The sequence below is a fragment of the Pyrus communis genome, chromosome 15, assembly GCF_041283825.1.
Source record: "Pyrus communis isolate YQ-2024b chromosome 15, ASM4128382v1, whole genome shotgun sequence".
NCBI lineage: Eukaryota > Viridiplantae > Streptophyta > Magnoliopsida > Rosales > Rosaceae > Pyrus > Pyrus communis.
In genome coordinates this window covers 30,031,218-30,053,124 of record NC_142579.1, presented here as the reverse complement: position 1 = coordinate 30,053,124, position 21,907 = coordinate 30,031,218, and the positions used below count along the sequence as shown (strand labels likewise).

Below are 21,907 nucleotides of genomic sequence, written 5' to 3'. Positions count from 1 at the left end.
TTACCTCCATTTCCAGAAGCTTTAATTAAGATGAACAATGAAGTGGATTAACGTGAACATGAAGTGACGGAAAAGGATAAAACATGATGAATTTTATAAGAACATTGTCAAATTATTAAAGGTATGGAAAATTATGGAAGTCCAATTTTCTAAATATTGGATTAAGATTGAGAATTTATATGCAGAGAATGTCCATGAAATGCTTGAAAATGGAATGGAATATATCATCATTCTTTTTAAAAGGACGTAAGGATAAGTTCACTACTACTAGTTGCAGTTGTAGTTGCTTCCATCCATTGGGGTGACCTTTTGTTCCTACTTTAAACTCTAATGGATGATTAGAAAAAGACAATGTAATAAATTTCATTACTAGTTACATTGAAACAATTTGTGATAAGACCACGCACCTGCAATGCAACGTTGATTAATGATGGGCCGCTAATATCTCACTTTCAAATCTTGCCATAACATTGTATATGCATAATAGATTAAGCGATATTCTCTTTCCTCTACTACTTGTCCTGCAGATGCTATTCCCTTCAATATTCACCTTCTCTCCGTTTCCTGCACATCAATTTGCATGCAATGGCTCTATACAAATACTAGTTTGGTCCTGTCTTAATTTGTTTCCAAAACTATGACAATGGCAACAGCAACATTGGGGGGTTTCCACGGGCCAATGTTTGCAGCTTCCTGGACTAAAAATTGCACTTTCGAGTGGTTGCCAAATGGTCAGTACTTACTTCTCCTTGCCATATAAGATTATATGTGTTTCTAGTTTACATTGCAAAACAAATGTTTTTATGTTTTTGACAAGGTGATACTTTAAACTAGTCTAGTCTTTAGGGAAGAGAAATCGATCTTAACTGTAAGGGGATGGACACATTGCCTTAATCAGTTGGCTTAAGACATTTCTTTGCATAAGGACTTTAATCAACTTTTTATTATGTTATTCAGGATTTCGGCAGAAATATATTCACTCAACGAGCTCAACTGCTAAGCTCAATTTTCACGGCATGCCATTTCTTGGGGGTGGCTTCAAGAAAACAGCAGCAACTCATGTCACATCTCCCAACTCATCTTCCCAGAGTGTGACAACGGGAATACTTGATGCATGGAACGATGAATATGGTGGACTCATAATTAATTCGGAGAGCCTTCCCACGAGTGCAAATGCTTTTGCATCCGCTTTTCAGGCTTCCTTATCCAACTGGAAAATGAAGGTATAATATATGGGAAAATGAGACACATTCGTACCATATTAGTATGGATAGGCACTTTGTAAACATGGCTCAAAAGTACTATTATGTGCAGGGAAAAAGGGGAGTATGGCTCAAAATACTGCAAGAGCAAGCTGATCTTGTTCCAATTGCAGTTCGGGTAACAATTCCATAATACATGTAAAAAAATGAACTATTTCTCAATCTATATGTGTCATCCTTGCGCTGAGGCTATAGTAATTTTCTTTATACCGTTCCAAATGGACATAATATTGTTGTCCAATGGGACCTCAGAAACACTCGATTCTCATCATAACTTAATAAATTTATAGTTTTAGTTAATTACAACACATCTGACTGGCTTATGTTAATCAGGAGGGTTTCAACTATCACCATGCTGAACCAGGATATATTATGCTAACATACTGGATTCCGAAGGAACCATGTGTGCTTCCTGCTAGCCCCTCGCATCAAATTGGTATCGCAGGATTTGTGATCAACGATAAAAGAGAGGTATATATCTATGGAAATCCAATAAAGTTTTGTTCGCGTTTTTGGGGCCATTGCATAATTTGTAAATTTTTCTGACTGATGCAATTTACATAACATAATTAAGGTTCTTGTGGTAAAAGAGAAGTGCCCTTGTAGTTGCTCCGGTGTGTGGAAGTTGCCCACTGGCTATATCAACAAGGTGAATAATTCTCATTTATTTGTTTCATGGAATTTCGGTTTCCTTGATGGACAAGAAATAATGTGATTCTCTTCTTAATTTTCTTAGTCTGAAGACATATTTTCTGGAGCTATCAGAGAAGTAAAAGAAGAAACTGGTGTAAGAACATAATTTTAATCATTGCCTTAATTACTTCTTAATAATAATCTAATCACACCCACTAATCACACTTTTTAATGTTCACAGATTGACACCACTTTCCTAAAAATGGTAGCTTTCAGGTGAGGTCTTGGCACCAATCTCTCCTTAGTTTGCTATGTATATAAATATGCATATGAAATTAATATCTATTTTCTTCTGCTAGGCACGCACACTTGGTAGCATTTGACCAGTCAGACTTGCTCTTTGTCTGCATGCTCAAGCCATTATCCTACGAGGTCACAATAGATGACAAGGAAATCCAAGCTGCAAAGGTATAATCAAATTTTACTCACATTAAATTTCTTTGAAAGCGATCATGGTTTGACCAGTTATTAGACGTCGTGTCCTGTAAATTAGACTAATAAAAAATATTCGTCTTATCAAAAACTTTATCGGGAAATTAATTTTTGTTCCCACTCCGATTTCTGAGTGATTGATGTGTTTGATCATCTTCTTTTTCAGTGGATGCCTGTTGATGAGTTTATTACCCAGCCATATTACCAAGATGACTTCTTGTCAAAGAAAGTCATTGATATATGCATGGCGGCCAAAGAAGATCGTTACAGTGGATTCATTGGTCATCAGCTCAACTCCAAAATTGATGGAAAAGTGTCTTACTTGTATTATGATGAATTCAAAAATATTTAGAATTTCATCTTATATTATTTTCCAAGGGGACATATTTAACTACCCCCTGAATCTATTATATATCATATTAAAAAGATGATAATTTCCTCCATAATCTAATCTATAACATTATTAAATAACTTGTCAAATTAATGACATTTTTTTTTTATAACACAAAACCAAGTTGTTTGAGAATGAATTTCACATCGATGGGAGGATGGACCTTACATGGGCTATAAGTTTGGTTGCTTCACATATTTCTAATTGGTTTTATGGTAGAATCTAAACTCTTTGCATGGTATTCAGATCATGTAGTCCCACGTGTAGAACCCAAAGGCCACATGTGCTCCACTTTATCCTATTATGTTGTTCACGTGTTAGATTTAAAAATACGTCATAGGAGAATGAATCCCACATTGATGAGAATGGACTACTTGAAAATTCGCCACACTTATAATTACCTCGTGAATCTAATGTATATCATATTATAAAGATGATAATTTCCTATAACACCATGTTATTTTTTATATTAAAACTCCAACTGCATGCATACAGTTGGGGGATACACTTGCGATAAATTATAAAAAAGAGGATATTTTAGGTGCATACAAAACTCAAAACTTAAAGAACTTAGTTGCATAGGACGCTATGCTGAATTATATATAATAAAAAAAAAACTTCACAATTAATCTTATCTAATTACGGTAAAGATCAAACTGGACAGTGGCATCTGTTGAACGCATGCGTACTCTAATGTGGAACTATGTACATCAAGAGACTTAACACTCCTCTTTTACAAATAAAGAGCATCGATCCACCTATATATCATAGTTATAAGATTGTGACAAGAACACCTGAAGATGGTTCTGCAGAGTACATCAAACCCTATACCCTAATCCGACCATACAAATACATGTGGCACACAGCCCTTGAATGTGACAAATCCAACCTACCCAAATCCGCTGTGTTTTGATGGCCTTTTTGCAGACCCACCCGAACCCGTTGCAAGGCAATCCTGCATACTCAGTTGTCAAGTAAGTTGTGTGAAGTTGTTCCTCATACGAGGGTGTGTTTTTTTAAGACAACTTTTGTTTTTGATAGTTATGTTTGAGTTTTGAACAGCTTTTTATGCTATCTTTTATACTCTCTATTGGTGTTTGAAACATCTTTTCCCAAAAAAAAGTTAATCACACATTTATAGGATATATTAATTTGTTATTGTAGTTGTATTTTAAGTTTATCACACACAATTATTTGAAAATTATATATATATATATATATAGTTAACTTGAAATACCGTTACAGTGACATTTCAAGTGCATATTTCTTATTTCAAGCAGTACTTTGTTTTAGTGTTTTTCTTTTTGAAATTATCATCAGGCAGTACTTTGTTAATGTGGATGACACTGTTGCCTAAAAGGTAAGCCTTTTCCTTTTTTGAATGCAGTTTTCCCTCCAATTTTCTGATAAAGAAATTACATGTTCATATTGGATTGCAATTTTTACTATCTGTGTAAAATTAGTTCTTGTGTTCTCTTCTGCCTTTCGCAGATTGTTGTTCACAGCAATAGTCCAAGGGGCACACATTTCCGGAGGGCAGGACCGCGCCAAAGAGTACGTATTTTCGTGTATTTTACAAACGAATTTTGACATGATTAAATACCATGATCCTGTCAATTGACTTTGTTGCTTCTTTGTCATCAGGTGTATTTTCAAGCGGATGATGTTAATGCCTGTATTGTGACATGTGGGGGTCTATGCCCTGGACTCAACACAGTGATTAGGGAGATAGCATGTTGCTTGCACCATATGTATTATGTAAAGGAAGTTATCGGAATTGATGCAAGTGATTTATAGTGTCAAACTGATTTATGGAGATTTGGATTGCATGATTCAGTGGCAACATTGGCTAATGGAGTACGTAAATTTGCAGGAAGGATACCGGGGTTTCTACTCACGTAACACGATTCCTCACTCTAAGAGCGTGAACACCATCCATAAACGCGGCGGAACAATTATGTTCTCAGCAAGTGGAAGGACTAGAGCAATTAATTAAGCATTGCACTTCATTATTTGCAGATCCTACGTATAAGATCTGAGCGGTTCCAAGAAATGCCCTCCGATAACGTTTACTGCATGCTTCTTGCTCTAAGCGCTGTCCATGGAGCAATGGCTGGTTACACAGGATTTACAGTTGGGCCTGTCAATGGGAGACATTCTTATATACCCTTCCATGTGAGTGCGTCATGTCATGCATAAAACTAGGAGGCATACGCAGACATACTGACGTTTAACAAAAAATAGAACGGGAGGGACACTAAACATACAATAGAAGAATACTAAAACGTGAGCCACGTACGGTTAAATGTCTGTTTAGGGTCCTCAACTCTATGTTGATTAAAAGTTTGTAACTAGTTTTGCTAATGCACATTATCCGTAAAATTTATCTATCTTTTAGTTTGTGATAAAACATGAACTAGTGATTGACATGAAGTGATTGATTAATGGATGATTTGCAGAGAATCATAGAGCAGCATAACAAGGTTGTGATAATTGGCAGAATGTGGCCCGGCTTCGATCTTCGACAAACCAGCCAAACTTCTTGAGTGCTAAAGATGTCATCGAGGACAAGAAAGAGGAAGATCCGCCAACCTAGTTGCTGGATCAGGAAAATGGTTTAGAGGACAACTTGTTGAACAAGGAAATCAGCTATGCTTGTAATTGAGATCGCTACTGTAATGCTCCTTAGTTTTAGTTTCATATATTCAAAAGAGAGGGCGAGAATCGAAGTCTTATTGTTGTAGGTGTTCGGGGATGTAAGGCTTTTGTTTCCAGAATATTTGACTGTGATGCAGTCTACCATGAAAAAAAGTAATGGATGACCAAGAAGAGATATGCCACCCATTCATTCTAGTATTCCATGTCTTTTAGACAAAATAAACAGAAACAAGTAATTAAAATTGACCGACTTTTAAGTATTAGAAAGTAAAGCGCGATTTTTGAGTTTCAGAAAATAAAGTGAGATCAAAATCGAGTTTTAAGAATAATAGCTAAAATTAGCCCTTAAAAAGTTATGATCCGTGCTTGTTCACCGCAGCAGCACCAAACACATATAGGATAGTTCAGTAGCACCCAACTTTAGAACTTTTTTGGGAAAATATTCGGTATCTCAGTGCCGAAACATAGAAGTTATTCAAAGAGATACGTTCGGCACTCTCCACCAAACTTGTAGGAAAAAGAAAATATATTTTTAATAAGAAAAAGAAAGCTTGTGAAAAATGATTCAGCAAAACAGATCCTCGAGGTTTCGTACAAAATAAAAAACAGATCCTCGAGGCTGCTCGAGCTGCAGAAAACCAGACGTCCGTCTGAGAAGTTGGAGAGAGTGAGAGAGGAGGAAGGAGATGGGGATCAGATTTATACTGATGGTGAACAAACAGGGGCAGACCCGGCTTGCCCAATACTACGAATACCTCACTCTCGAAGAACGGCGAGCTCTTGAACCTGAAATCGTCCGCAAATGCCTCGCCCGCGCAGAGCAACAGGTACCCCTCTCTCTCTCTCTCTGCACTTCCCTTTCATCGATTTCTACGCCTGATCATCGAATCTAATTATCGGAACCAGAATCTCCGATTTTCTTTTGTTGCATACGAAATTAGCAATGCTCAATTGCTCAATGCTGAGTTTTCATGCTAAGTTGTTGAACATTGGAATATCATTAGGTGACGATGGATTTTGCTTGTTCATCGAAAAAAAGTGGAGCTCGGATCCGAAACTTTGTTGGGTTATTTTGGTTTTGTATTTCTTAAGTTTTACTGGGTGCATCGAGTTTTTGTTTAAGAAAATGTTCTTGTTAATTCGCTTTAGATCGAACTCGAAACTCCGAGTATATGTTTGATGATTTGAAGTTAGAATACAGATCGTGAATATCAAGCACTTGCTACATTACGCTCATTACCCTATGATCCATGTTCTGCATTAGGATTTTATGTTTAGGGGCTTTGGGGGGCAATCTCATTTGTCACGAACCCTTTTCGAAGTTCATATTTTTGGGTCCCGCTGAGCTTAATTCATTTGGAAGAGTTCACTACCTGCCTTCCTACCTTGAACGAGGTCTAGTAAACGCCTAAACGGGTTGCGTTGGTTGGTTATTAGGATGCTCACGCATAGGTGACTGGGTGGGGAATGCTAATGCTAGTCATGTTTAGCACCGGTAGTGGTTATTTCTTCGCTTGCATATGCATGGAATTTGGATGGGCTGTGTCATAAAGTTTTGTAGTTAAATAGCATAAGTATATCAAACTTGATCAACTTGTCGTTCTTTTTGAGTTAACTCAAGTTAGTTTTTTGTTTTCTTGTTATTAGTAGATACTATGCGAAGCCGTTATCCATGTTTATGATGCTGATGTGTATTTGTACATGGAACAGTGTTCGTTTGTTGAGCATCGGAACTACAAAATTGTGTACAGGCGCTATGCTTCGTTGTTTTTCCTGGTTGGAGTTGACAATGATGAAGTAAGTTACTCAAAACACAAACCTGTTCTTTTGATGCCTCCAACCGTGTCTTTGAATCGTTGTTTCCCTCTACTTGTCATTTCCATTGCAGAATGAGCTTGCAATTTTGGAGTTCATACATCTGTTGGTTGAGACTATGGACCGTCATTTCGGCAATGTGGTAAGCTCCTCTTCCAGAAACAGAGTGCATAGTTCACTTTTTCTTGTAACTTTCGAGCTAAACGAACATTTTTTCTTGGTATTTACTTCCGACTTTTGTTTTCCTACTCTTGAATTTGCAGTGTGAACTAGACATCATGTTCCATTTGGAGAAAGCGCATTTCATGCTAGAAGAAATGGTCATGAATGGATGCATTGTTGAGACGAACAAGTCTAGCATTCTGGCGCCGATACAGCTGATGGACAAAATGAATTAGAAAGATGCCATTTTAGATGCTAGTTGCTATGCGTTGAATCGAGTTACTCGAAGGGTTTGATTTTGCTTCTGTTTGCCTGTTGTACAACAATCGCAATGAGGATAAATACCATTCTTTTTTCTTGGTTATTAAAAATTTTGATTGGTTTAATTGGAAGTTGGAACACACTATAATATTGCTGAAATTCATCCAAAAACACAAAGGGAAGGAGAACATTACTGAAAATTAACCTATGCTACGCGTGATGTTTTTCTATGTACGAACAAATCTGCACAATCCGACTATGGCCTCTCCTTCCTAATCTACAGAAACTTAACTTGCAATCATACGGCTGCAGGCTTCCCGTCCTTTCTCGGGTCACTTACAGCGGTGAGTCTACCGTGAAAAATTTGTTCATTAGAATTCTTTCCGCTTTTCCGGCCTATGTTTGCAGGGTTTCGAAGGGTTTGAACAACGAGCTGAGTGATGGCTCCCCCTGCCTTAGCCTGCAACTTATGACCCCGCTCTAGCAAGAAGAGCTTTCTTTCGTCTGAAAGCTCAATGTGATCACCGTCTATCACAGTCATGTTCTCGTAGGAAACTATGTTCGGTATCAGCTGCACGGAATTGATAGAAACTATTAAAAAAACGTACAGAGTTCATAACATCTATCATGGATATGAACTGAAGCAAGAAAGCAAACCCTGTGGTAGATCCTTGGACTTTGAACTGCATCTAAAGGGTCCATCCCCATTACGAAATGATTCAGGAAAACCTGGGTTACCGCAGGAATTATGTTCATACCACCGCTACCGCCAAGAACCCCAGCCAACTGATTGTCCTGCAAATGCAGAAAATCCCTCCTTTCATTAGATACTATTACCTTAAGGACACGCAAAGTATGCAATGCAGCAGTTTCTGTACCCTAGTGATTATAAGTGGAGTCATGGAAGATAAAGGTCTCTTGTTCGGTTCGATAAAATTTGCTGGAGCAGGAGGGAGATGGTCGGGGGATATCTCTGTCGGAGTTGAGAAGTCATCCATCTCGTTGTTGAGAATAATTCCAGTAGAAGGAGAAAGCACTCCACCTCCAAAAGGGTAGTTTACGGTGCTTGTAACCGATACTGCATTTCTATCTGCGTCTACTATGCAGAAATGACTTGTTCCATGATCTCTGAGCTGACTCCACCTGGTTAATTATGAGCTGAAAAAAAATTCAGAATAATCACTCAGAGAAAAGCTCTAATTTGAACTACAAAAGTCAGCTGATCGTGCCTGTGCAAATAGTACTCTGGAGGGAAAGTTGTGTTGTCAAATATCTTCTGCCGAATTTTCTTTGCAAAAGATGGGGAAAGCATAGCAGACGCGGATTCACTTGTATCAACAAAAGCAGGGTCGCCCAAATTCATTCGGATTGCAAACATGTGTTTCAACGCTTCAATCAGGCGGTGTAGACCAAGATCTCCGTTCGCAGCATCCGTGGTTCCATAGCTGTTGAAAATGTTCAGAACCTGTGTTTCAATTTTCAAAAGGCATTGCCATCGTTATCCCATTAGGATTGAAAACTAATGCTTTCATAAGCTATTGCATTTTCTGAAGAACAAAATGGTAAAGAAAATAATTCGGAAAGAGAAACCACCCACCAAAGACAGCCCCAATGTTCCACTCGAAGGAGGAGGCATTCCGAAAACAGCGTAGCCCAACACATTCGCAGCCATTGCATCCACAACATTCACCTTGTAATTCCTCAGATCCTCCATTGTCAAGATCCCACCAGCCTCTCTCACATCCTTGACTAATTTCTCCCCAAGAGTGCCATTATAGAATGCTTGCGGCCCAAGTTCTGCCACCGCCTCTAAGCTCCGGCCAAGTTCCACATTGTAGCATGTATCGCCTGCCTTTAAAATGTTCCCATTTGGTGCAAACACTTGCCTTAAGCCAGGATCGCTTAAAATTTTATCTCCATGTGTACGTAGATATCCTCCCAGATAAGGAGCAACTACGTATCCATCTCTAGCAAGTTCTATTGCAGGTTGAAATAAAGTCCTCCAAGCAATACGCCCGTATTGCAACCAAGCTTCATGGAGACCGGCTATCTCACCCGGAACTCCCATTGACAGTGCACCCTCAGCCTTGGCTTTGGGATTGCTCGCATACATATTCTGTTTGTTTACAATGACAATGATCAGCCTAAAGGATTAGATCAGACCCATTGGCAGGACGCTTTAAGAAAACCCCACTTTATACTAAATTTTCTTCAACTTCGATCATATCCACTGACATGGTTCATTCTTTTAGGTTTCAGTCTCTGATGTTATTCGCTTCAATTAACCTGAAATCGAACTTCTAAGGGACCATTCTAGACCATAATGGATCAACAATATCTATAAATGCAATCAAAGTCGAAGAAAATTAAACAGAAGTGAGGTTTGTCAATGCGTCCGGTCTTCCTATACAATATCTCTACAAACAAAACTAGCGTTTCAGCCAAAAAGATGGAAAATTTAGACCTGTGAAGCAGCTAATGGGGCAGTTTCCCTCATATCAAAAGCTTGGGTTTGGGAGGTTGCTGAAGATCTCACAAGCATGAAACCTCCACCTCCAATCCCACTTGCCATGGAATTAACAACACCAAGGCACAATGCAGTTGCCACTGCTGCATCAACAGCATGTCCTCCCTGCCTGAGCATCAACGCTCCGACTTCGGAACACCTGGCATCGTCTGCAGCAACAACTCCATTTTCTGACTCAACAATGTCAGATTCATTGCCTCCAAATTTCCCCTCACTGTTTTTGTTTGCTCCTTCAAGTAACCAGCCCTTCGTGTCCCCTCCAAATATAAGGCCTACAACTAGAAAATTAAATGAAAAATAGAAAAATTCGTCAATTATTAAAGCATTTATCTTTACGATGTGTGGCCAAGAATTATGCTTCTACTTTGTATAAACAAGAATCTTAAAAAAAGGGTAGATTCCAATTTTCTGATTTTCTTTCCAAATAAATCACAGTTTGATGCTTTTATTTTTTGTAATTTTGGTGAGATACATTTGAATTGCTTCATACCCTTGACAAGGAAAATTATCCGGAGAAAATAAAATGTAAAACATAATAGTGGAAATTAAGCTATGAGAGAACGATCGAGTTGAAATCATGAAGATTTTGGTCTCCTCCATAGCTGCAGTCTGCAGAGTAGAGCATGTTGATCAAACAGAAAAACAGAAAATCGGGGTTCCTTAATCAAAGAAAACTGAAAGTTTTTACAATATCAAAAACCAGAACGCAAAGATCACACACACACATATATGATCAGAGGGAGAGAGAGAGAGAGAACTGACAGATGATGATGGCTAAAAATGTAAGTAGGAGGAGCCAGAGAGGTCTGGCAGTCTTTTTGCTGTTATTGACCAAACCATGACTGCCCAAGAGTGGAGCTTCCAAGCTCTGCTCCCCCATTATTCCTCTCTGTTCTGAGACTCACCAAGGGAGAGAAGGTTAGGTGATTTTGGCAGGGAAAAGTAGTTATACTTGTTTCTTTGCGTGGCACTCTCCCTAGATATTTTCTATGAAATAATAATTGTGGTGAGACATGACAAATGTACATTTGTCACAGAAAATAACGCATTTGTCACCGTTATAAGGAGAGGATGGTTACATACATATATATTTATACCAAACAAGAACATAAAGAGAGAAAGAGGAAGATGGCTCGGTTTTAATCCAGAATTGACTTCTACACGTCCTTATTTATTTCATTTTAAATTGAGTAGAGTAAAAGAAAATGAAGAAACAAAACATTGAAGAAGAAAAATGATGTGCATAAATCGTATCTCTTAATCTAGTTCTTATTGTGACCTGATACAGAGTTTTGAATCTTATTGGATTTTTCTCTTTCAATCCATAAAGTAAAAAATAGACATTAACCTTATATAGGCTTTAGAGTTTAGATACCAGCGGGGAAGAGATTTTTTCCGGATCTCTTTGACCAAAACTTCCCAATCAACAAATTCAGACCTTTGAAATTTGATCCAACGACTAAACACAGGAAGCCCTTTTAAAAGTTATAATAACTTTAGCTGTTAGATCAAATTTCAAGGACTCGAATTGGATGATCGAGTGAATTTGATAGAAGAGATCCGGAAATGATTTCTGGCGACAGACAAAGAAACAAAATAGAAGGTTTAGATCCGTCTGCACTGGGTTAACCTCCACCAACTAAATGCTGCCACGTCATCATACCATATCAAAGAATATAAATCGTGATAATTGGACAGTGATTGGGGTTTTAATCAAGTGTTGGACTCGTCATCTGAAGTCAAGCTTAAAATTTTTTAATTTATAGATAAGAAACAATATTATCAAACCGCAAAACAAAAATATTGGTTTAATACCTATTTCATTTATTGTTATAATTTTGCGTCTTATTTGGTATAAAAGATTTACTTTAATTGTTTATGACCAGTTGCAGTGTGCTGATGAACAATTTTTCGGTGGAGTCGTCGAGCTTCGTATCGTTATCGTGGACAAAGACTTTTATGATACGCGCACACAAACATATAAATGGTTATGCTGACATCAAACTAAGCATCGCCTAAGCCCTCGAGTTGGTGAATAGACCCACCACAACCCACCCCACTCCTAATAAGTTTGCAGGAAATCATAACTTCTCACGCCTGAAAACAGAGTACGAAGTAGGGCCAACTCGAGTCCCTTCTAATTGGAAACAACGTTGATTAGTATTTTTATTTCATTTACAACCATCGTTTCGTAATCAAACATGTCACGAATTCGGACTTTCGAGGATTGATAAGTAGGGTTTTCCTTTTCATAATGTCAGGCAAATATACGAACACAGCAAGCGAAAACCGATTTGGATACATCGGCACATTTGTACGACAACTTTTCTTTTTTTCTTCCTCTTTTTTTTTTTTTTTGGTAATACTATAGGCCACGATCTAAAAGATGACCTCGATCAAAAAAAGAAATATCTATATAGGGTACACATATTTACCGAAAAAAAATTAAACCAAATATTAAAATTAAATAAAACTTGAACTTTGTCAATGAACCTCTTTCATGACTGCCAGAACACGTCAGGGTCCTTGCTGTACAACGAGTGATCCTGAATTTCCTGGTTCGCCACATGGCAATCGATGAGACGCGACTGCACGAGTTTGCACAGTGCCAAGCCACAGGGAAGCACCCACCATTCACTTTCATCCCTGTATTGACACAAGAACTTTACGTTGCTGCAGTCACTATATAAACACTTGCCGCAATGAAGGTTTAACAACTTACATGCTAAAATTCCAGGATTGAAAGTTCGAATGCTTCTTCCTCGTGTGGGTCGTATAATGAATCAATCCACAAGTAAATCCAACAACCTGTTAACAACCGGAAAATGTCAGGAATCATGCCGTTGAAAAAGGGCATTGCCTGCTTGTATCCAATGCCGTTCTTTTGAATACGAAAGCCATTTGGTCCAGAACAACTTACGACATTGATCAAGGATGTGATATTCCACAAAGCATATATACGCGCAAGACCTGCTGCCCGTCTAGGTCCATGACTAAACAAAGCACTGATTCCAGCCGGGAAGGGGAATAGTAGACCGAGAGGAAGAATAAATAAGACCAAGAAAAAGTTCAACAGTGAAATAGAATATAGCTGCAGCAAACTGAGCAAGACTAGGCTAAAATCTCCCAAGAGTAGAATAGAGATGAACAAACCGACAAGATCCTGTCATAACGGAAGAACGTACCAGGGAGAATTAGAATAGCATCCAAGAACAACCGGATTTCAGAACGAGGAACGATAAAAAGACCAAGTCGGTATAATATAAACATAGGCATGTTCAATACCTGATGGCCAACCGGTTTGCCATTATAAACTATGAAAGAAAACGGATAACATATGACTTTCTTCTCTTTAAACGTCCTTAAGCTCTTGCTGAGTAAAATTCCTCCAGAAATTCTTTTCTGTGACATCCAATGGTCGATGAGTCTCAAATGGTCGAATGGGTTTTCCCAATGATTTCTTGGTGTACTGCAAATAGGGTGGAAGAAACATGAGCCATATGGTATGTAACTTGCTAGAAAGATAATCAGGAGCTGAATGTTACCGTGACAGATGATCCCGCGGTGACAATGCATCTTGACCCTCCAGTGCTGGTGGCACACTTTCGTTGTTTAAAGCATATACCAAAAGTCCAAACTGGCTATACCCAGACGCTGTAGGCTGAAACCACGCAAGAGCAACATGTAAGCCATATGCACTAAGAGTAGGGTTGGCGTGCGTTTCAAGCCAGCTGATAACATGACCAAAAGTCAACTTTAAGTGACCACGCCGAACTAATCGCAGTTGAGCGTTTAGACCAGCTACAAGCCGATACCAGATGGTAGGTGGAATACTCTGAAAGCAGATCAAATATCAGAACTTATGCTTTATACAAATAGCAATAGGAAACAAATAACTTCATATCGAACACAGCCCTAAAGGTAGATAGATAACCTGACTCATGAGGCTAGTGAGAATGTTATCACTGCAAAGATGGAAAGGCGCCATGTAACTTCCATCTCCTCCAAAAATTAATGACAAGGGAAATCTCTGATGAAGACGGGGAGGAAGACCAGCTCTTTTCTCATCTCCACCGAGGTAAAAGTCCATGTATGCAAGCATTAAATCAGAAGTTGCAGCTACCTGCGGCACAAAACAGTAAATGATGCTAAAACTGTTAATTCAACTCCTATATCTCCAATTAGGTACACTTCAAAAGACGTTGGCAAGAGAATTATGACTTCCTTAGATATACCTTGAGTCCTTCATACAGTGCACGTGAACGACAAGAACGCAAGCAAGAATGATCATATTCTGATCGAACATATTCACGCAGTTGTTGTAACTTCTTTTTCCTTCGACTCTGTAACCATGACCACGCAAGTGGATAGACAAAAACACAAAGAATGCTGTAGACTGATCCTTCCCACCACTGATAAGCAGCTAAAGCATTAATCTCTTCCACAAATCTATTAAATGCAGCCTCATACCTGCCATGTAATGAAATACTTTAAAACACTTGCAGAAGTTTATGCAACTTGGGTACTATAAAGCAATGAGCTAATTATCAAGCACAAAGCATAAATGTAGTGCATAACTACTTGTTGCAATTATTTTTCAGAGGGCATCATACCACCAAAATCCTAATACACTAAAGAGAAAGAGAGCTTACACAATATCTGTGACTTGTTCTGGAGGGGAATGAGGTAGATGCCAAGGTTCACTGAATGTATTTGGCCCCATGAAAAACATCCTATACACATGACTCTGAGATTCCTCGTTTCTATTTGTTTCCAAAACCTACACAAGAACAGGATTGTCACATCTAACATGATATGTCGTAGATTACAGGGCACTGTAATTTGGTTTTTAAATGACCATTCTTCCAGTCATAAAAACTAAGTAGCCAAAGTTAAGACTGGAGGTGAACCTCATTCAACGATTCCAGGAAAGGGAAGGAATGATCCAAACGAGAGCCCTGTCGAGCAGGTACAGGAGTCGGTAATTCGTCTCCAGTAACATACTTCATCCGTGCAACGCTAAGCACAAGAGCTAACAGGATGAGGACACTTAACAGAATAAGACCAAACCACCATGGTCCACCAAAAGTGTAAACCAACTCTTCAAATGCTGTATAACATTTTGGCATGTGATATCTGTCAGAAATGCACTTGTATGGACATGGAGTTTCGGTGACACCACCTGACAAAATTTCAACTAGTTAAAGAGGTGATTTACCCAAAGAATAATATAATTGAGGCAAATCACGTAACACCACTCTCAACAAAAAAAAAATCCAATCGATCACAATTTCCAGGTCTTCTTTAAATAAGCTCACAAGAAAATCATAGCAAAGCTCTTGCCCATAGTAGCCAGAGTTAAATTTAGGGATACCTCGAACCGTGACATATATGGCACGATGTGGAAGCTCCAAAGATGGGCAAGCATGACAAAGGGCTTTATCAGAGCCACTCACATTCTTGAAGGTGCCAATAGGGCATTCCTGCAGTACAATTTGGTCAAATAGTGAACAAAAAAAAAAGATATTTTACCGGGGAAAAAAAAACATAAACATGAAAACCAAGAGAAACTAAGCAAACTCATTGAAAACATGTTCAATCCTATAATCACTAAGACAAATATTAATACAAAATATTCCAATTGAACAAATGTAAAACTGACATCAACTAGAATTTTCAAAATAAGCTTACAACAAGAAGCTTAACTTATGGAACGTGTTTCTTACGCGATGCTTGATATATTAGCATGAACAGAGCCATATTATATCTTAAAACTAAGTCAAAATGTCATCCAAATATAAATAGTGAAGCTACCTCACAAAAGATACCATAAAGCCCTCTGGGACAGGCCTTTCCAGTAACAGTCCCATTTTGTCCAGCCCGACCATGACCTCTACTGAAACCTCCCCTGCACCAAGGAAACGAAAAAGAGGGTTAAAACTTGAGTGATATCTCAACACCAGAAACACTTGTTATACAAAGAAACTATTTTATATTTGAACAATATTTATATTAAAGAAACTTAATAGAAGTGGCACGTGTTCTAGTGTACACCTATCATTAAGTGAGAAAATTATAGTAGTACTTAAAAACAAATTTACTTCAACAATGTATGATGCATATATGTCAAAATTGTGAAAAGCAGTATCTATTTCCAGATACTAACTCAGAAATGATGCTTCCTCCCGCACTTGCTATAGGTAGATATGCATCCCCAACTGGTATATCTGACCAGTGAAAGTGAATCCTCCCACCACCTCCTCCACCACCACCACTAGGACTACCATGTCCACCAACAGTTGAGATTGTAGAAGAATTACCAAGTTCTAATGTTTGAACAAACAATAGAACAGTTCCACCAGAACCACCCCCAGGACCTATATTTGAAAAGATCCTATCATTTTTCTCCAAATATTCTTCTCCAAAGCTTTCTCCATCGGCTCTAAGTGAACCATCAAGAGACAAACTTGCCAATGAGCGCTCCAATGAACCCATTACTGTTCAGGGAGAGGGGAAAAAAAAAAAGGAAGCATGTTACTGTTCAGAAAAGAATAATGACCCAATACCATTAGCTATCAATCACAAAAAGAAAGTCATCACTCATCACAAACAAAACCTAATTTAACAATTTAGACATGTTTAATCCATTGATTAGTTGATATCTTCTAAAACTTTCTCCACATGTTTCGATATATTTATTTAATGTTTCTTACCGATGATACCACCACCTGCAGTTGCACCAGCTAGGCTATCATTTCCGCTACCACTACCAAGTTCACAAGGCAAATCAGCATCTCCATAGGAAGCACCACCATCAATAAAATTTCCATCGTAATACCCATCCCCACCTTTGCCACCATGCCCACCACCACCACCAAGTCCATTTGCAAAAAGCTTTCCTCTACCAACCCCACCAGTGCAACCTGTGCATAGAAATAGAAATTCCTATGATCTTCGAATGCATAGTCTAGGTAATCATTTATCGCCTCAAATCCAAGCAAACATCCAGGTTGCATGTTGAGTCAAAATTGTTATTAAAAAAAAAAAAAACTAAGAGTCCAAATGCATACCTAGCCCGGATGCACTAATTACCCCGGAAGAGTAGACCGATACAGCTCTAACCCAGTGAAAATGTATAACAGATCCAGTTATACTTCCTTGAACAATAACATCTTCAACTCGACAGATCTGAAGGAGGAAGCTAACCATTTATCAGAAAAACAAGGTGGACTCTGTTCAACCTTCTTAAACATTTAACCAAACTGACAAAGATAGGTACTTAGTTCCCAATCTGGATCAATGGGAGACCTGAAGAGTGAAGGTCAATGTAGAGTTCATGTTACAATCTTCGGGTGGATGAAGTAATTCCATGGGGCAGTTTGGAAGTTCACAGTTGAGTTGGGGTTTCCTACCATTCCCAAAACGAAAATCAATGCCAATGGGAAAAAAATGACATCATTGAGAACTATGAATTTAAAACTTACGTCATATTACTACCGCCACTGTCCAGGGGCCCTCGCAGTAAAGATCCAGGTCCAATCTTCAGTATTAAAAGAAGAAAATTCAGTTTGTACATGGCCACAAGATATTAATAATGCACAAATCATACGGTACACTTCAAAAGTTACACTTGAAACAAAATCAGAGAATATGTTTTCGTACATATTTTAAGTGTTTTCTTATACTGTTAAAAAGCAAATCAACAAATCAATACAAGTTTCCAAATTTAAGTAACAGAACTGATTCCAAATAAATTGTCCCTCAGATGCCAACAATTCTAGGTATATGATACTTGGGTGGATACTTAAATACTCTGCACCATAAAACTCATAAAACCTGGTTTTAACGAAATGATGAATACATAAAAATACACACCAAATCTGCAGTTTACCTTGATACTGAAAAATAGAGACAGAATCAGGTGTTGTGCTTCAATCAGGTCTCCTGGCCCGGACAAATTCAAGAAACCTTGTCCGTGAACCCCCAAATTCGCATTAGAATGTATCACAGACGCCCCCTGACAACCAAATACGGAAGCATGATTTGACAACGTAAATCAAGGTTCTATGTGTCTTTTAAGTGTAAAATCAAGGTTCTAGTTTCAACATACCCTGAGAACCACTAAATTGCTTGCCTCAAGTAAGGATGTTGCCACAATTGAATCAGCACCACCATCTATTAGCATTTTAGAATTCCACATCAAGTGCATTTTGACAGACATTCGAAGAGCCCCAAATATCTGAGTTTATCAGAAAAAGACAATAGACACTCAAGTTTTAGAATACTGCAACATATGAGATGGCGTTTTCCTATTTCCACCCCCACCCCCAATTAAATTTTGCCCTGACAGTCAAACATGTAAGAATAGAAAGAAAGAAAGAAATAAATAAAACGGATAAGTCTTACGCTTACCTTGACAATAGAATCACTCATCAGAAGCTCTTCAGCCATTAACTCAAATTCTGATGAAGCAAAATGTGCAAGACCAAAACTCAAAACTGCACCACATGATAAACGAATTTGACCTCGAACCTGTACAATGCATTACAATTTCAGTATAATATGACTTTAAATAGCATGTTTGTATTTATAATTATAAAAATTGAGACAAGAAGAGCCCTTCATCACAGAGCCGCCAAAGTTAGTTTAGTTCTTCAATCACCTGAACACGGCTCCAATACAAAGGAACCAAAGCCTTGGCATGATTTTGGATGTCAACATTTGTCCAAAGTGGCTGTTTAGGAAACTCTAGCAGAAGCGTGTCAGTCTGTGTGGAGAAGTTATGATTACTGACTATAAGTCTCCGAGGTACAGCATCATAATATGTTCCCGCAGCACCCGCATTTTCAAGACAGCCTAAACTCCTTCCCCCTGCCAGAAGAAGCAGAACATCACCAACATAGCAGTGGTATTGTACAAAAACAAAGTAGTTCCAATGGTTCTCCCAAAAATAAGTTCTTCCTCTACATATTACTGAAGAGAAACTTAAGCAAGTTCTTTGCTTTGATGTACAAAATTATATTACAAAATGATAACTTTTTACTTACCATGAGTGAAGATATCTGTATCATCACGCCTGCTGAAAACCTTGATGGAAACTCTTCCACCTCCTCCTCCAGCAAATCCATTACCTCCCACTGCACTTATCCTGCCACTTCCAGTCCTGCTCTTCAAGAAAAATAATTGTAGTTACGCAATGCAAGAGGTACTTAACAAGAAATCCAACAAAACAAACTATCAGCTTCCATGATTGAGCATATTAATAGACATAATCATTAGTGAGTCATTGTTTAAAGTTAAACACAAAACAGGTAAAGTACATACATTCTACGAGCTTTGACAAATATGCTGCCCCCTGAACCTCCACCACCCTTAATCCCACCATCACCACCATCAGCCAAAACACTCCCACTAAGATCAATTGAACTTCTTGCCTCCAACCAAATCCTCCCACCTCCTTCCCCACCATACTTCTCATCCTTACTAGTTGTTCCACCCTTACTGCCATAACTCACTGGCTCATCCAGCGATGACCACGCATATGGATCCCCACCCCAAACATCATCGGGGAGCTTCGTATTATCAATCACACAACTAGCACCTCTCCCACCATGCCCTCCACCAGAACCCTGAACACCATCCGGGGTGCCACTAGTCTGCGCCGGGGGTGCACCAGCCAATGCCGTAACATTTATTACTGAACCAGTTAAAAAGCTCGCATTCGAAGCATTAACCGAAACTAACCCGGCAATAATCATTGAATTTCTACCTAAACTAAATTCCCCACTAATGTTAACCACAATTTCACAACCCAATAATGGGCAGCTCAAATTAACACCGGAAAGTATATATAAGCTCCCATTTCCTTCTATAAACACATTATCTTCAAGAATCAAGCTTGAATTCAGCTCACAAGTGGTGTCCAGAGACCCAATTCCGTTGAGACCCCCCTGGCACGAGAGCGGGGGAGGGTGGGGCGGCGGCGGACTCGGAGGCGGCGAAGGTGGCGAGTAGTCCCCGTGAATTTCGAACCCAAGAATCGAAAAATCATCGTCCGAAACAGCGCAGAGACTAGGGTTTATGGCGAAACTGATGAAGAGGTTGAGGATGAAAAGGTGAAGAAGAAACGGGGGGTTTTGAGCCATACAGAAGAGGCAAAACTCATCACAGAGATAAAAACCCTAGCTGGAAATAGACTGCGGAATCGAATTCTGAGTTTTGGGGATTTGGGGTTTGTGAGAATTGGTTTTAGTGGTGAGATTTTTGGATCAAAGACTAGAGCTTGAACGAGAAATTGTGGGGTAAATTTGGTGAATACATAAAATCTTGGACCTTTTTTTTAGCAATTTGAACTGGTGGCGAAAATGGTAAGCAATCTTAGAAATTTTATGGCGTTCTTTGGCGCTTTTGCTTTGACGGAGGAGAAGACGAAGAGCTGGTGCCTTGGTGGATAGACAGAACGGAACAGACGCAGCGCACGTGTGCACGGCAAGTGCGACCGTCTTTGTTTAATTGAGGCATTTTTTCAGTTTCAGATAACAATAGACAAATCTTATAATGCATATAGGTGTATCAGACTAATCTTATAATGCATATAGGTTGTATCAGACTGTTATTTTTTTAAAATAGCTAAATTTGTGTGGTTTAAGTTAAATATTCTAATTTACCGCTTGTGAAATGCCAAGAAGATTCTAGTAAAAGCGACTCTTCATGTACATTTTGCCATCTTATATTTTTGACATAATGATTTATAATGTTAACACGTGAATTGATGTTAAACTGTGAGACAATACGAATTTCATACTTAGTCCATTTTGAGAAAGTCTCTTTAGCATTTCTCTTTAGCGTTTATAAAATCGATGCATCACATACAATAGTGCGGTCTATAAGAATAAGGACTCGTTTGGATGTGCTTTTAAAATGACTAAAAGCGCTATTATTGAAATTAATTTTGAGTTCCGAAAACACTTTTAAGTGCTTTTTGAAAGAAGCACTAGATATGTGCTTATTGCAGAAAGCACTTAAAATGCTTTTTCATGATACACTGAATTTTTACTAAAGTTTAGTTTCAAAAATATTTTCACTAAAAACGCTTTAAATCATTTTAAAAGCATACCCAAACGAGCCATAAGGCTCCAATCAATTACTGCAAAAAGCTCTTCTTCTTGAATTCAATTCAACGATCCTATCCAACTTTCTAGGTGGAAAGAAGAAAAAAGCCATTAAGCAAAAGAAATATTTTTGCTACAATTCGAAAAAAATAGTGTAATTAGTCAATGGTTTTGATGCGTTACGTAATTTACCAAATAATTGTATATTATTTTATTTTTTATATGCTAATGTTATTGTTTTAGTTTAAGTGTCACATTGGACTTTATATATAGATTGTGCTTTGGTTTATCTTATATGATCTGTCAAATCCATCACGATAGTCACACCATTCTTCTTTTGTTTCTTTCCTATATTTTTTATTATCGTAAGCTACCATCTGATAACGATATTATATCTTGCAATGCATCTGCTTTAGGAGAATATTGTTGTACGAAGATTTATCGTCATTTTTACTTTTTACTTGATTAGGTTACGTAATGATCTGATAATAAATATTACACAAAGAGAGGAATATATTTTGAGTAACAACTCAAGTTTTTTCTCGCGTTAGATTCATGAAAGAAACTTTTATCTTTTAATTTTTGACACTCAGTT

The 21,907-nt window shown here is 38.2% G+C and overlaps 4 protein-coding genes, 1 non-coding gene and 1 pseudogene across 7 annotated transcripts; 3 read left to right on the top strand and 3 right to left on the bottom strand.

Annotated features, from left to right (window-relative positions):
- Positions 1-582: 582 nt before the first annotated feature.
- Positions 583-2,833, top strand: LOC137729230 (nudix hydrolase 8-like). Its single transcript, XM_068468097.2, has 9 exons — positions 583-731; positions 958-1,223; positions 1,315-1,380; positions 1,596-1,733; positions 1,837-1,911; positions 1,999-2,049; positions 2,137-2,171; positions 2,255-2,363; positions 2,554-2,833. The coding sequence occupies exons 1-9, from the start codon at positions 638-640 to the stop codon at positions 2,737-2,739; spliced, it is 1,020 nt and encodes a 339-aa protein (XP_068324198.2). The 5' UTR covers positions 583-637; the 3' UTR covers positions 2,740-2,833.
- Positions 1,403-1,504, bottom strand: LOC137720543 (U6 spliceosomal RNA). Its single transcript, XR_011066536.1, has one exon. It is a non-coding gene; the product is annotated as a U6 spliceosomal RNA (small nuclear RNA).
- An 857-nt stretch (positions 2,834-3,690) lies between the features above and the next one.
- Positions 3,691-5,324, top strand: LOC137747535 (ATP-dependent 6-phosphofructokinase 7-like; annotated as a pseudogene).
- Positions 5,325-5,987: 663 nt separating this feature from the next.
- Positions 5,988-7,784, top strand: LOC137743580 (AP-4 complex subunit sigma). The gene is made up of 4 exons (XM_068483506.2): positions 5,988-6,263; positions 7,147-7,233; positions 7,325-7,393; positions 7,515-7,784. Exons 1-4 carry the CDS (start codon positions 6,123-6,125, stop codon positions 7,647-7,649), a joined length of 432 nt encoding a protein of 143 aa, XP_068339607.1. The 5' UTR covers positions 5,988-6,122; the 3' UTR covers positions 7,650-7,784.
- Positions 7,785-7,794: 10 nt separating this feature from the next.
- On the bottom strand, positions 7,795-11,311 carry GGT4 (gamma-glutamyl transpeptidase 4). Of its 3 annotated transcripts, none has more exons than XM_068483488.2 (7): positions 10,964-11,311; positions 10,139-10,479; positions 9,272-9,790; positions 8,904-9,139; positions 8,553-8,817; positions 8,332-8,469; positions 7,795-8,245 (listed from the first exon to the last, which is right to left on the bottom strand). In XM_068483488.2, exons 1-7 carry the CDS (start codon positions 11,079-11,081, stop codon positions 7,973-7,975), a joined length of 1,890 nt encoding a protein of 629 aa, XP_068339589.2. In that variant the 5' UTR covers positions 11,082-11,311; the 3' UTR covers positions 7,795-7,972. The 3 variants fall into 3 exon arrangements, with proteins under 3 accessions (XP_068339589.2, XP_088541935.1, XP_068339596.2); XM_088685809.1 differs by having other exon boundaries at positions 10,139-10,473; positions 10,964-11,187; XM_068483495.2 differs by lacking the exon at positions 10,964-11,311 and adding an exon at positions 10,692-10,932.
- A 1,201-nt stretch (positions 11,312-12,512) lies between these two features.
- On the bottom strand, positions 12,513-20,770 carry LOC137709178 (uncharacterized). Its single transcript, XM_068448290.2, has 22 exons — positions 19,526-20,770; positions 19,249-19,364; positions 18,864-19,072; positions 18,614-18,733; positions 18,312-18,440; positions 18,093-18,218; positions 17,686-17,741; positions 17,510-17,609; positions 17,272-17,389; positions 16,915-17,124; positions 16,368-16,698; positions 16,016-16,109; positions 15,576-15,684; positions 15,112-15,383; positions 14,854-14,981; positions 14,437-14,671; positions 14,136-14,324; positions 13,747-14,036; positions 13,487-13,670; positions 13,122-13,364; positions 12,924-13,009; positions 12,513-12,847 (listed from the first exon to the last, which is right to left on the bottom strand). Exons 1-22 carry the CDS (start codon positions 20,344-20,346, stop codon positions 12,700-12,702), a joined length of 4,314 nt encoding a protein of 1,437 aa, XP_068304391.2. The 5' UTR covers positions 20,347-20,770; the 3' UTR covers positions 12,513-12,699.
- Between the last annotated feature and the right edge of the window lie 1,137 nt (positions 20,771-21,907).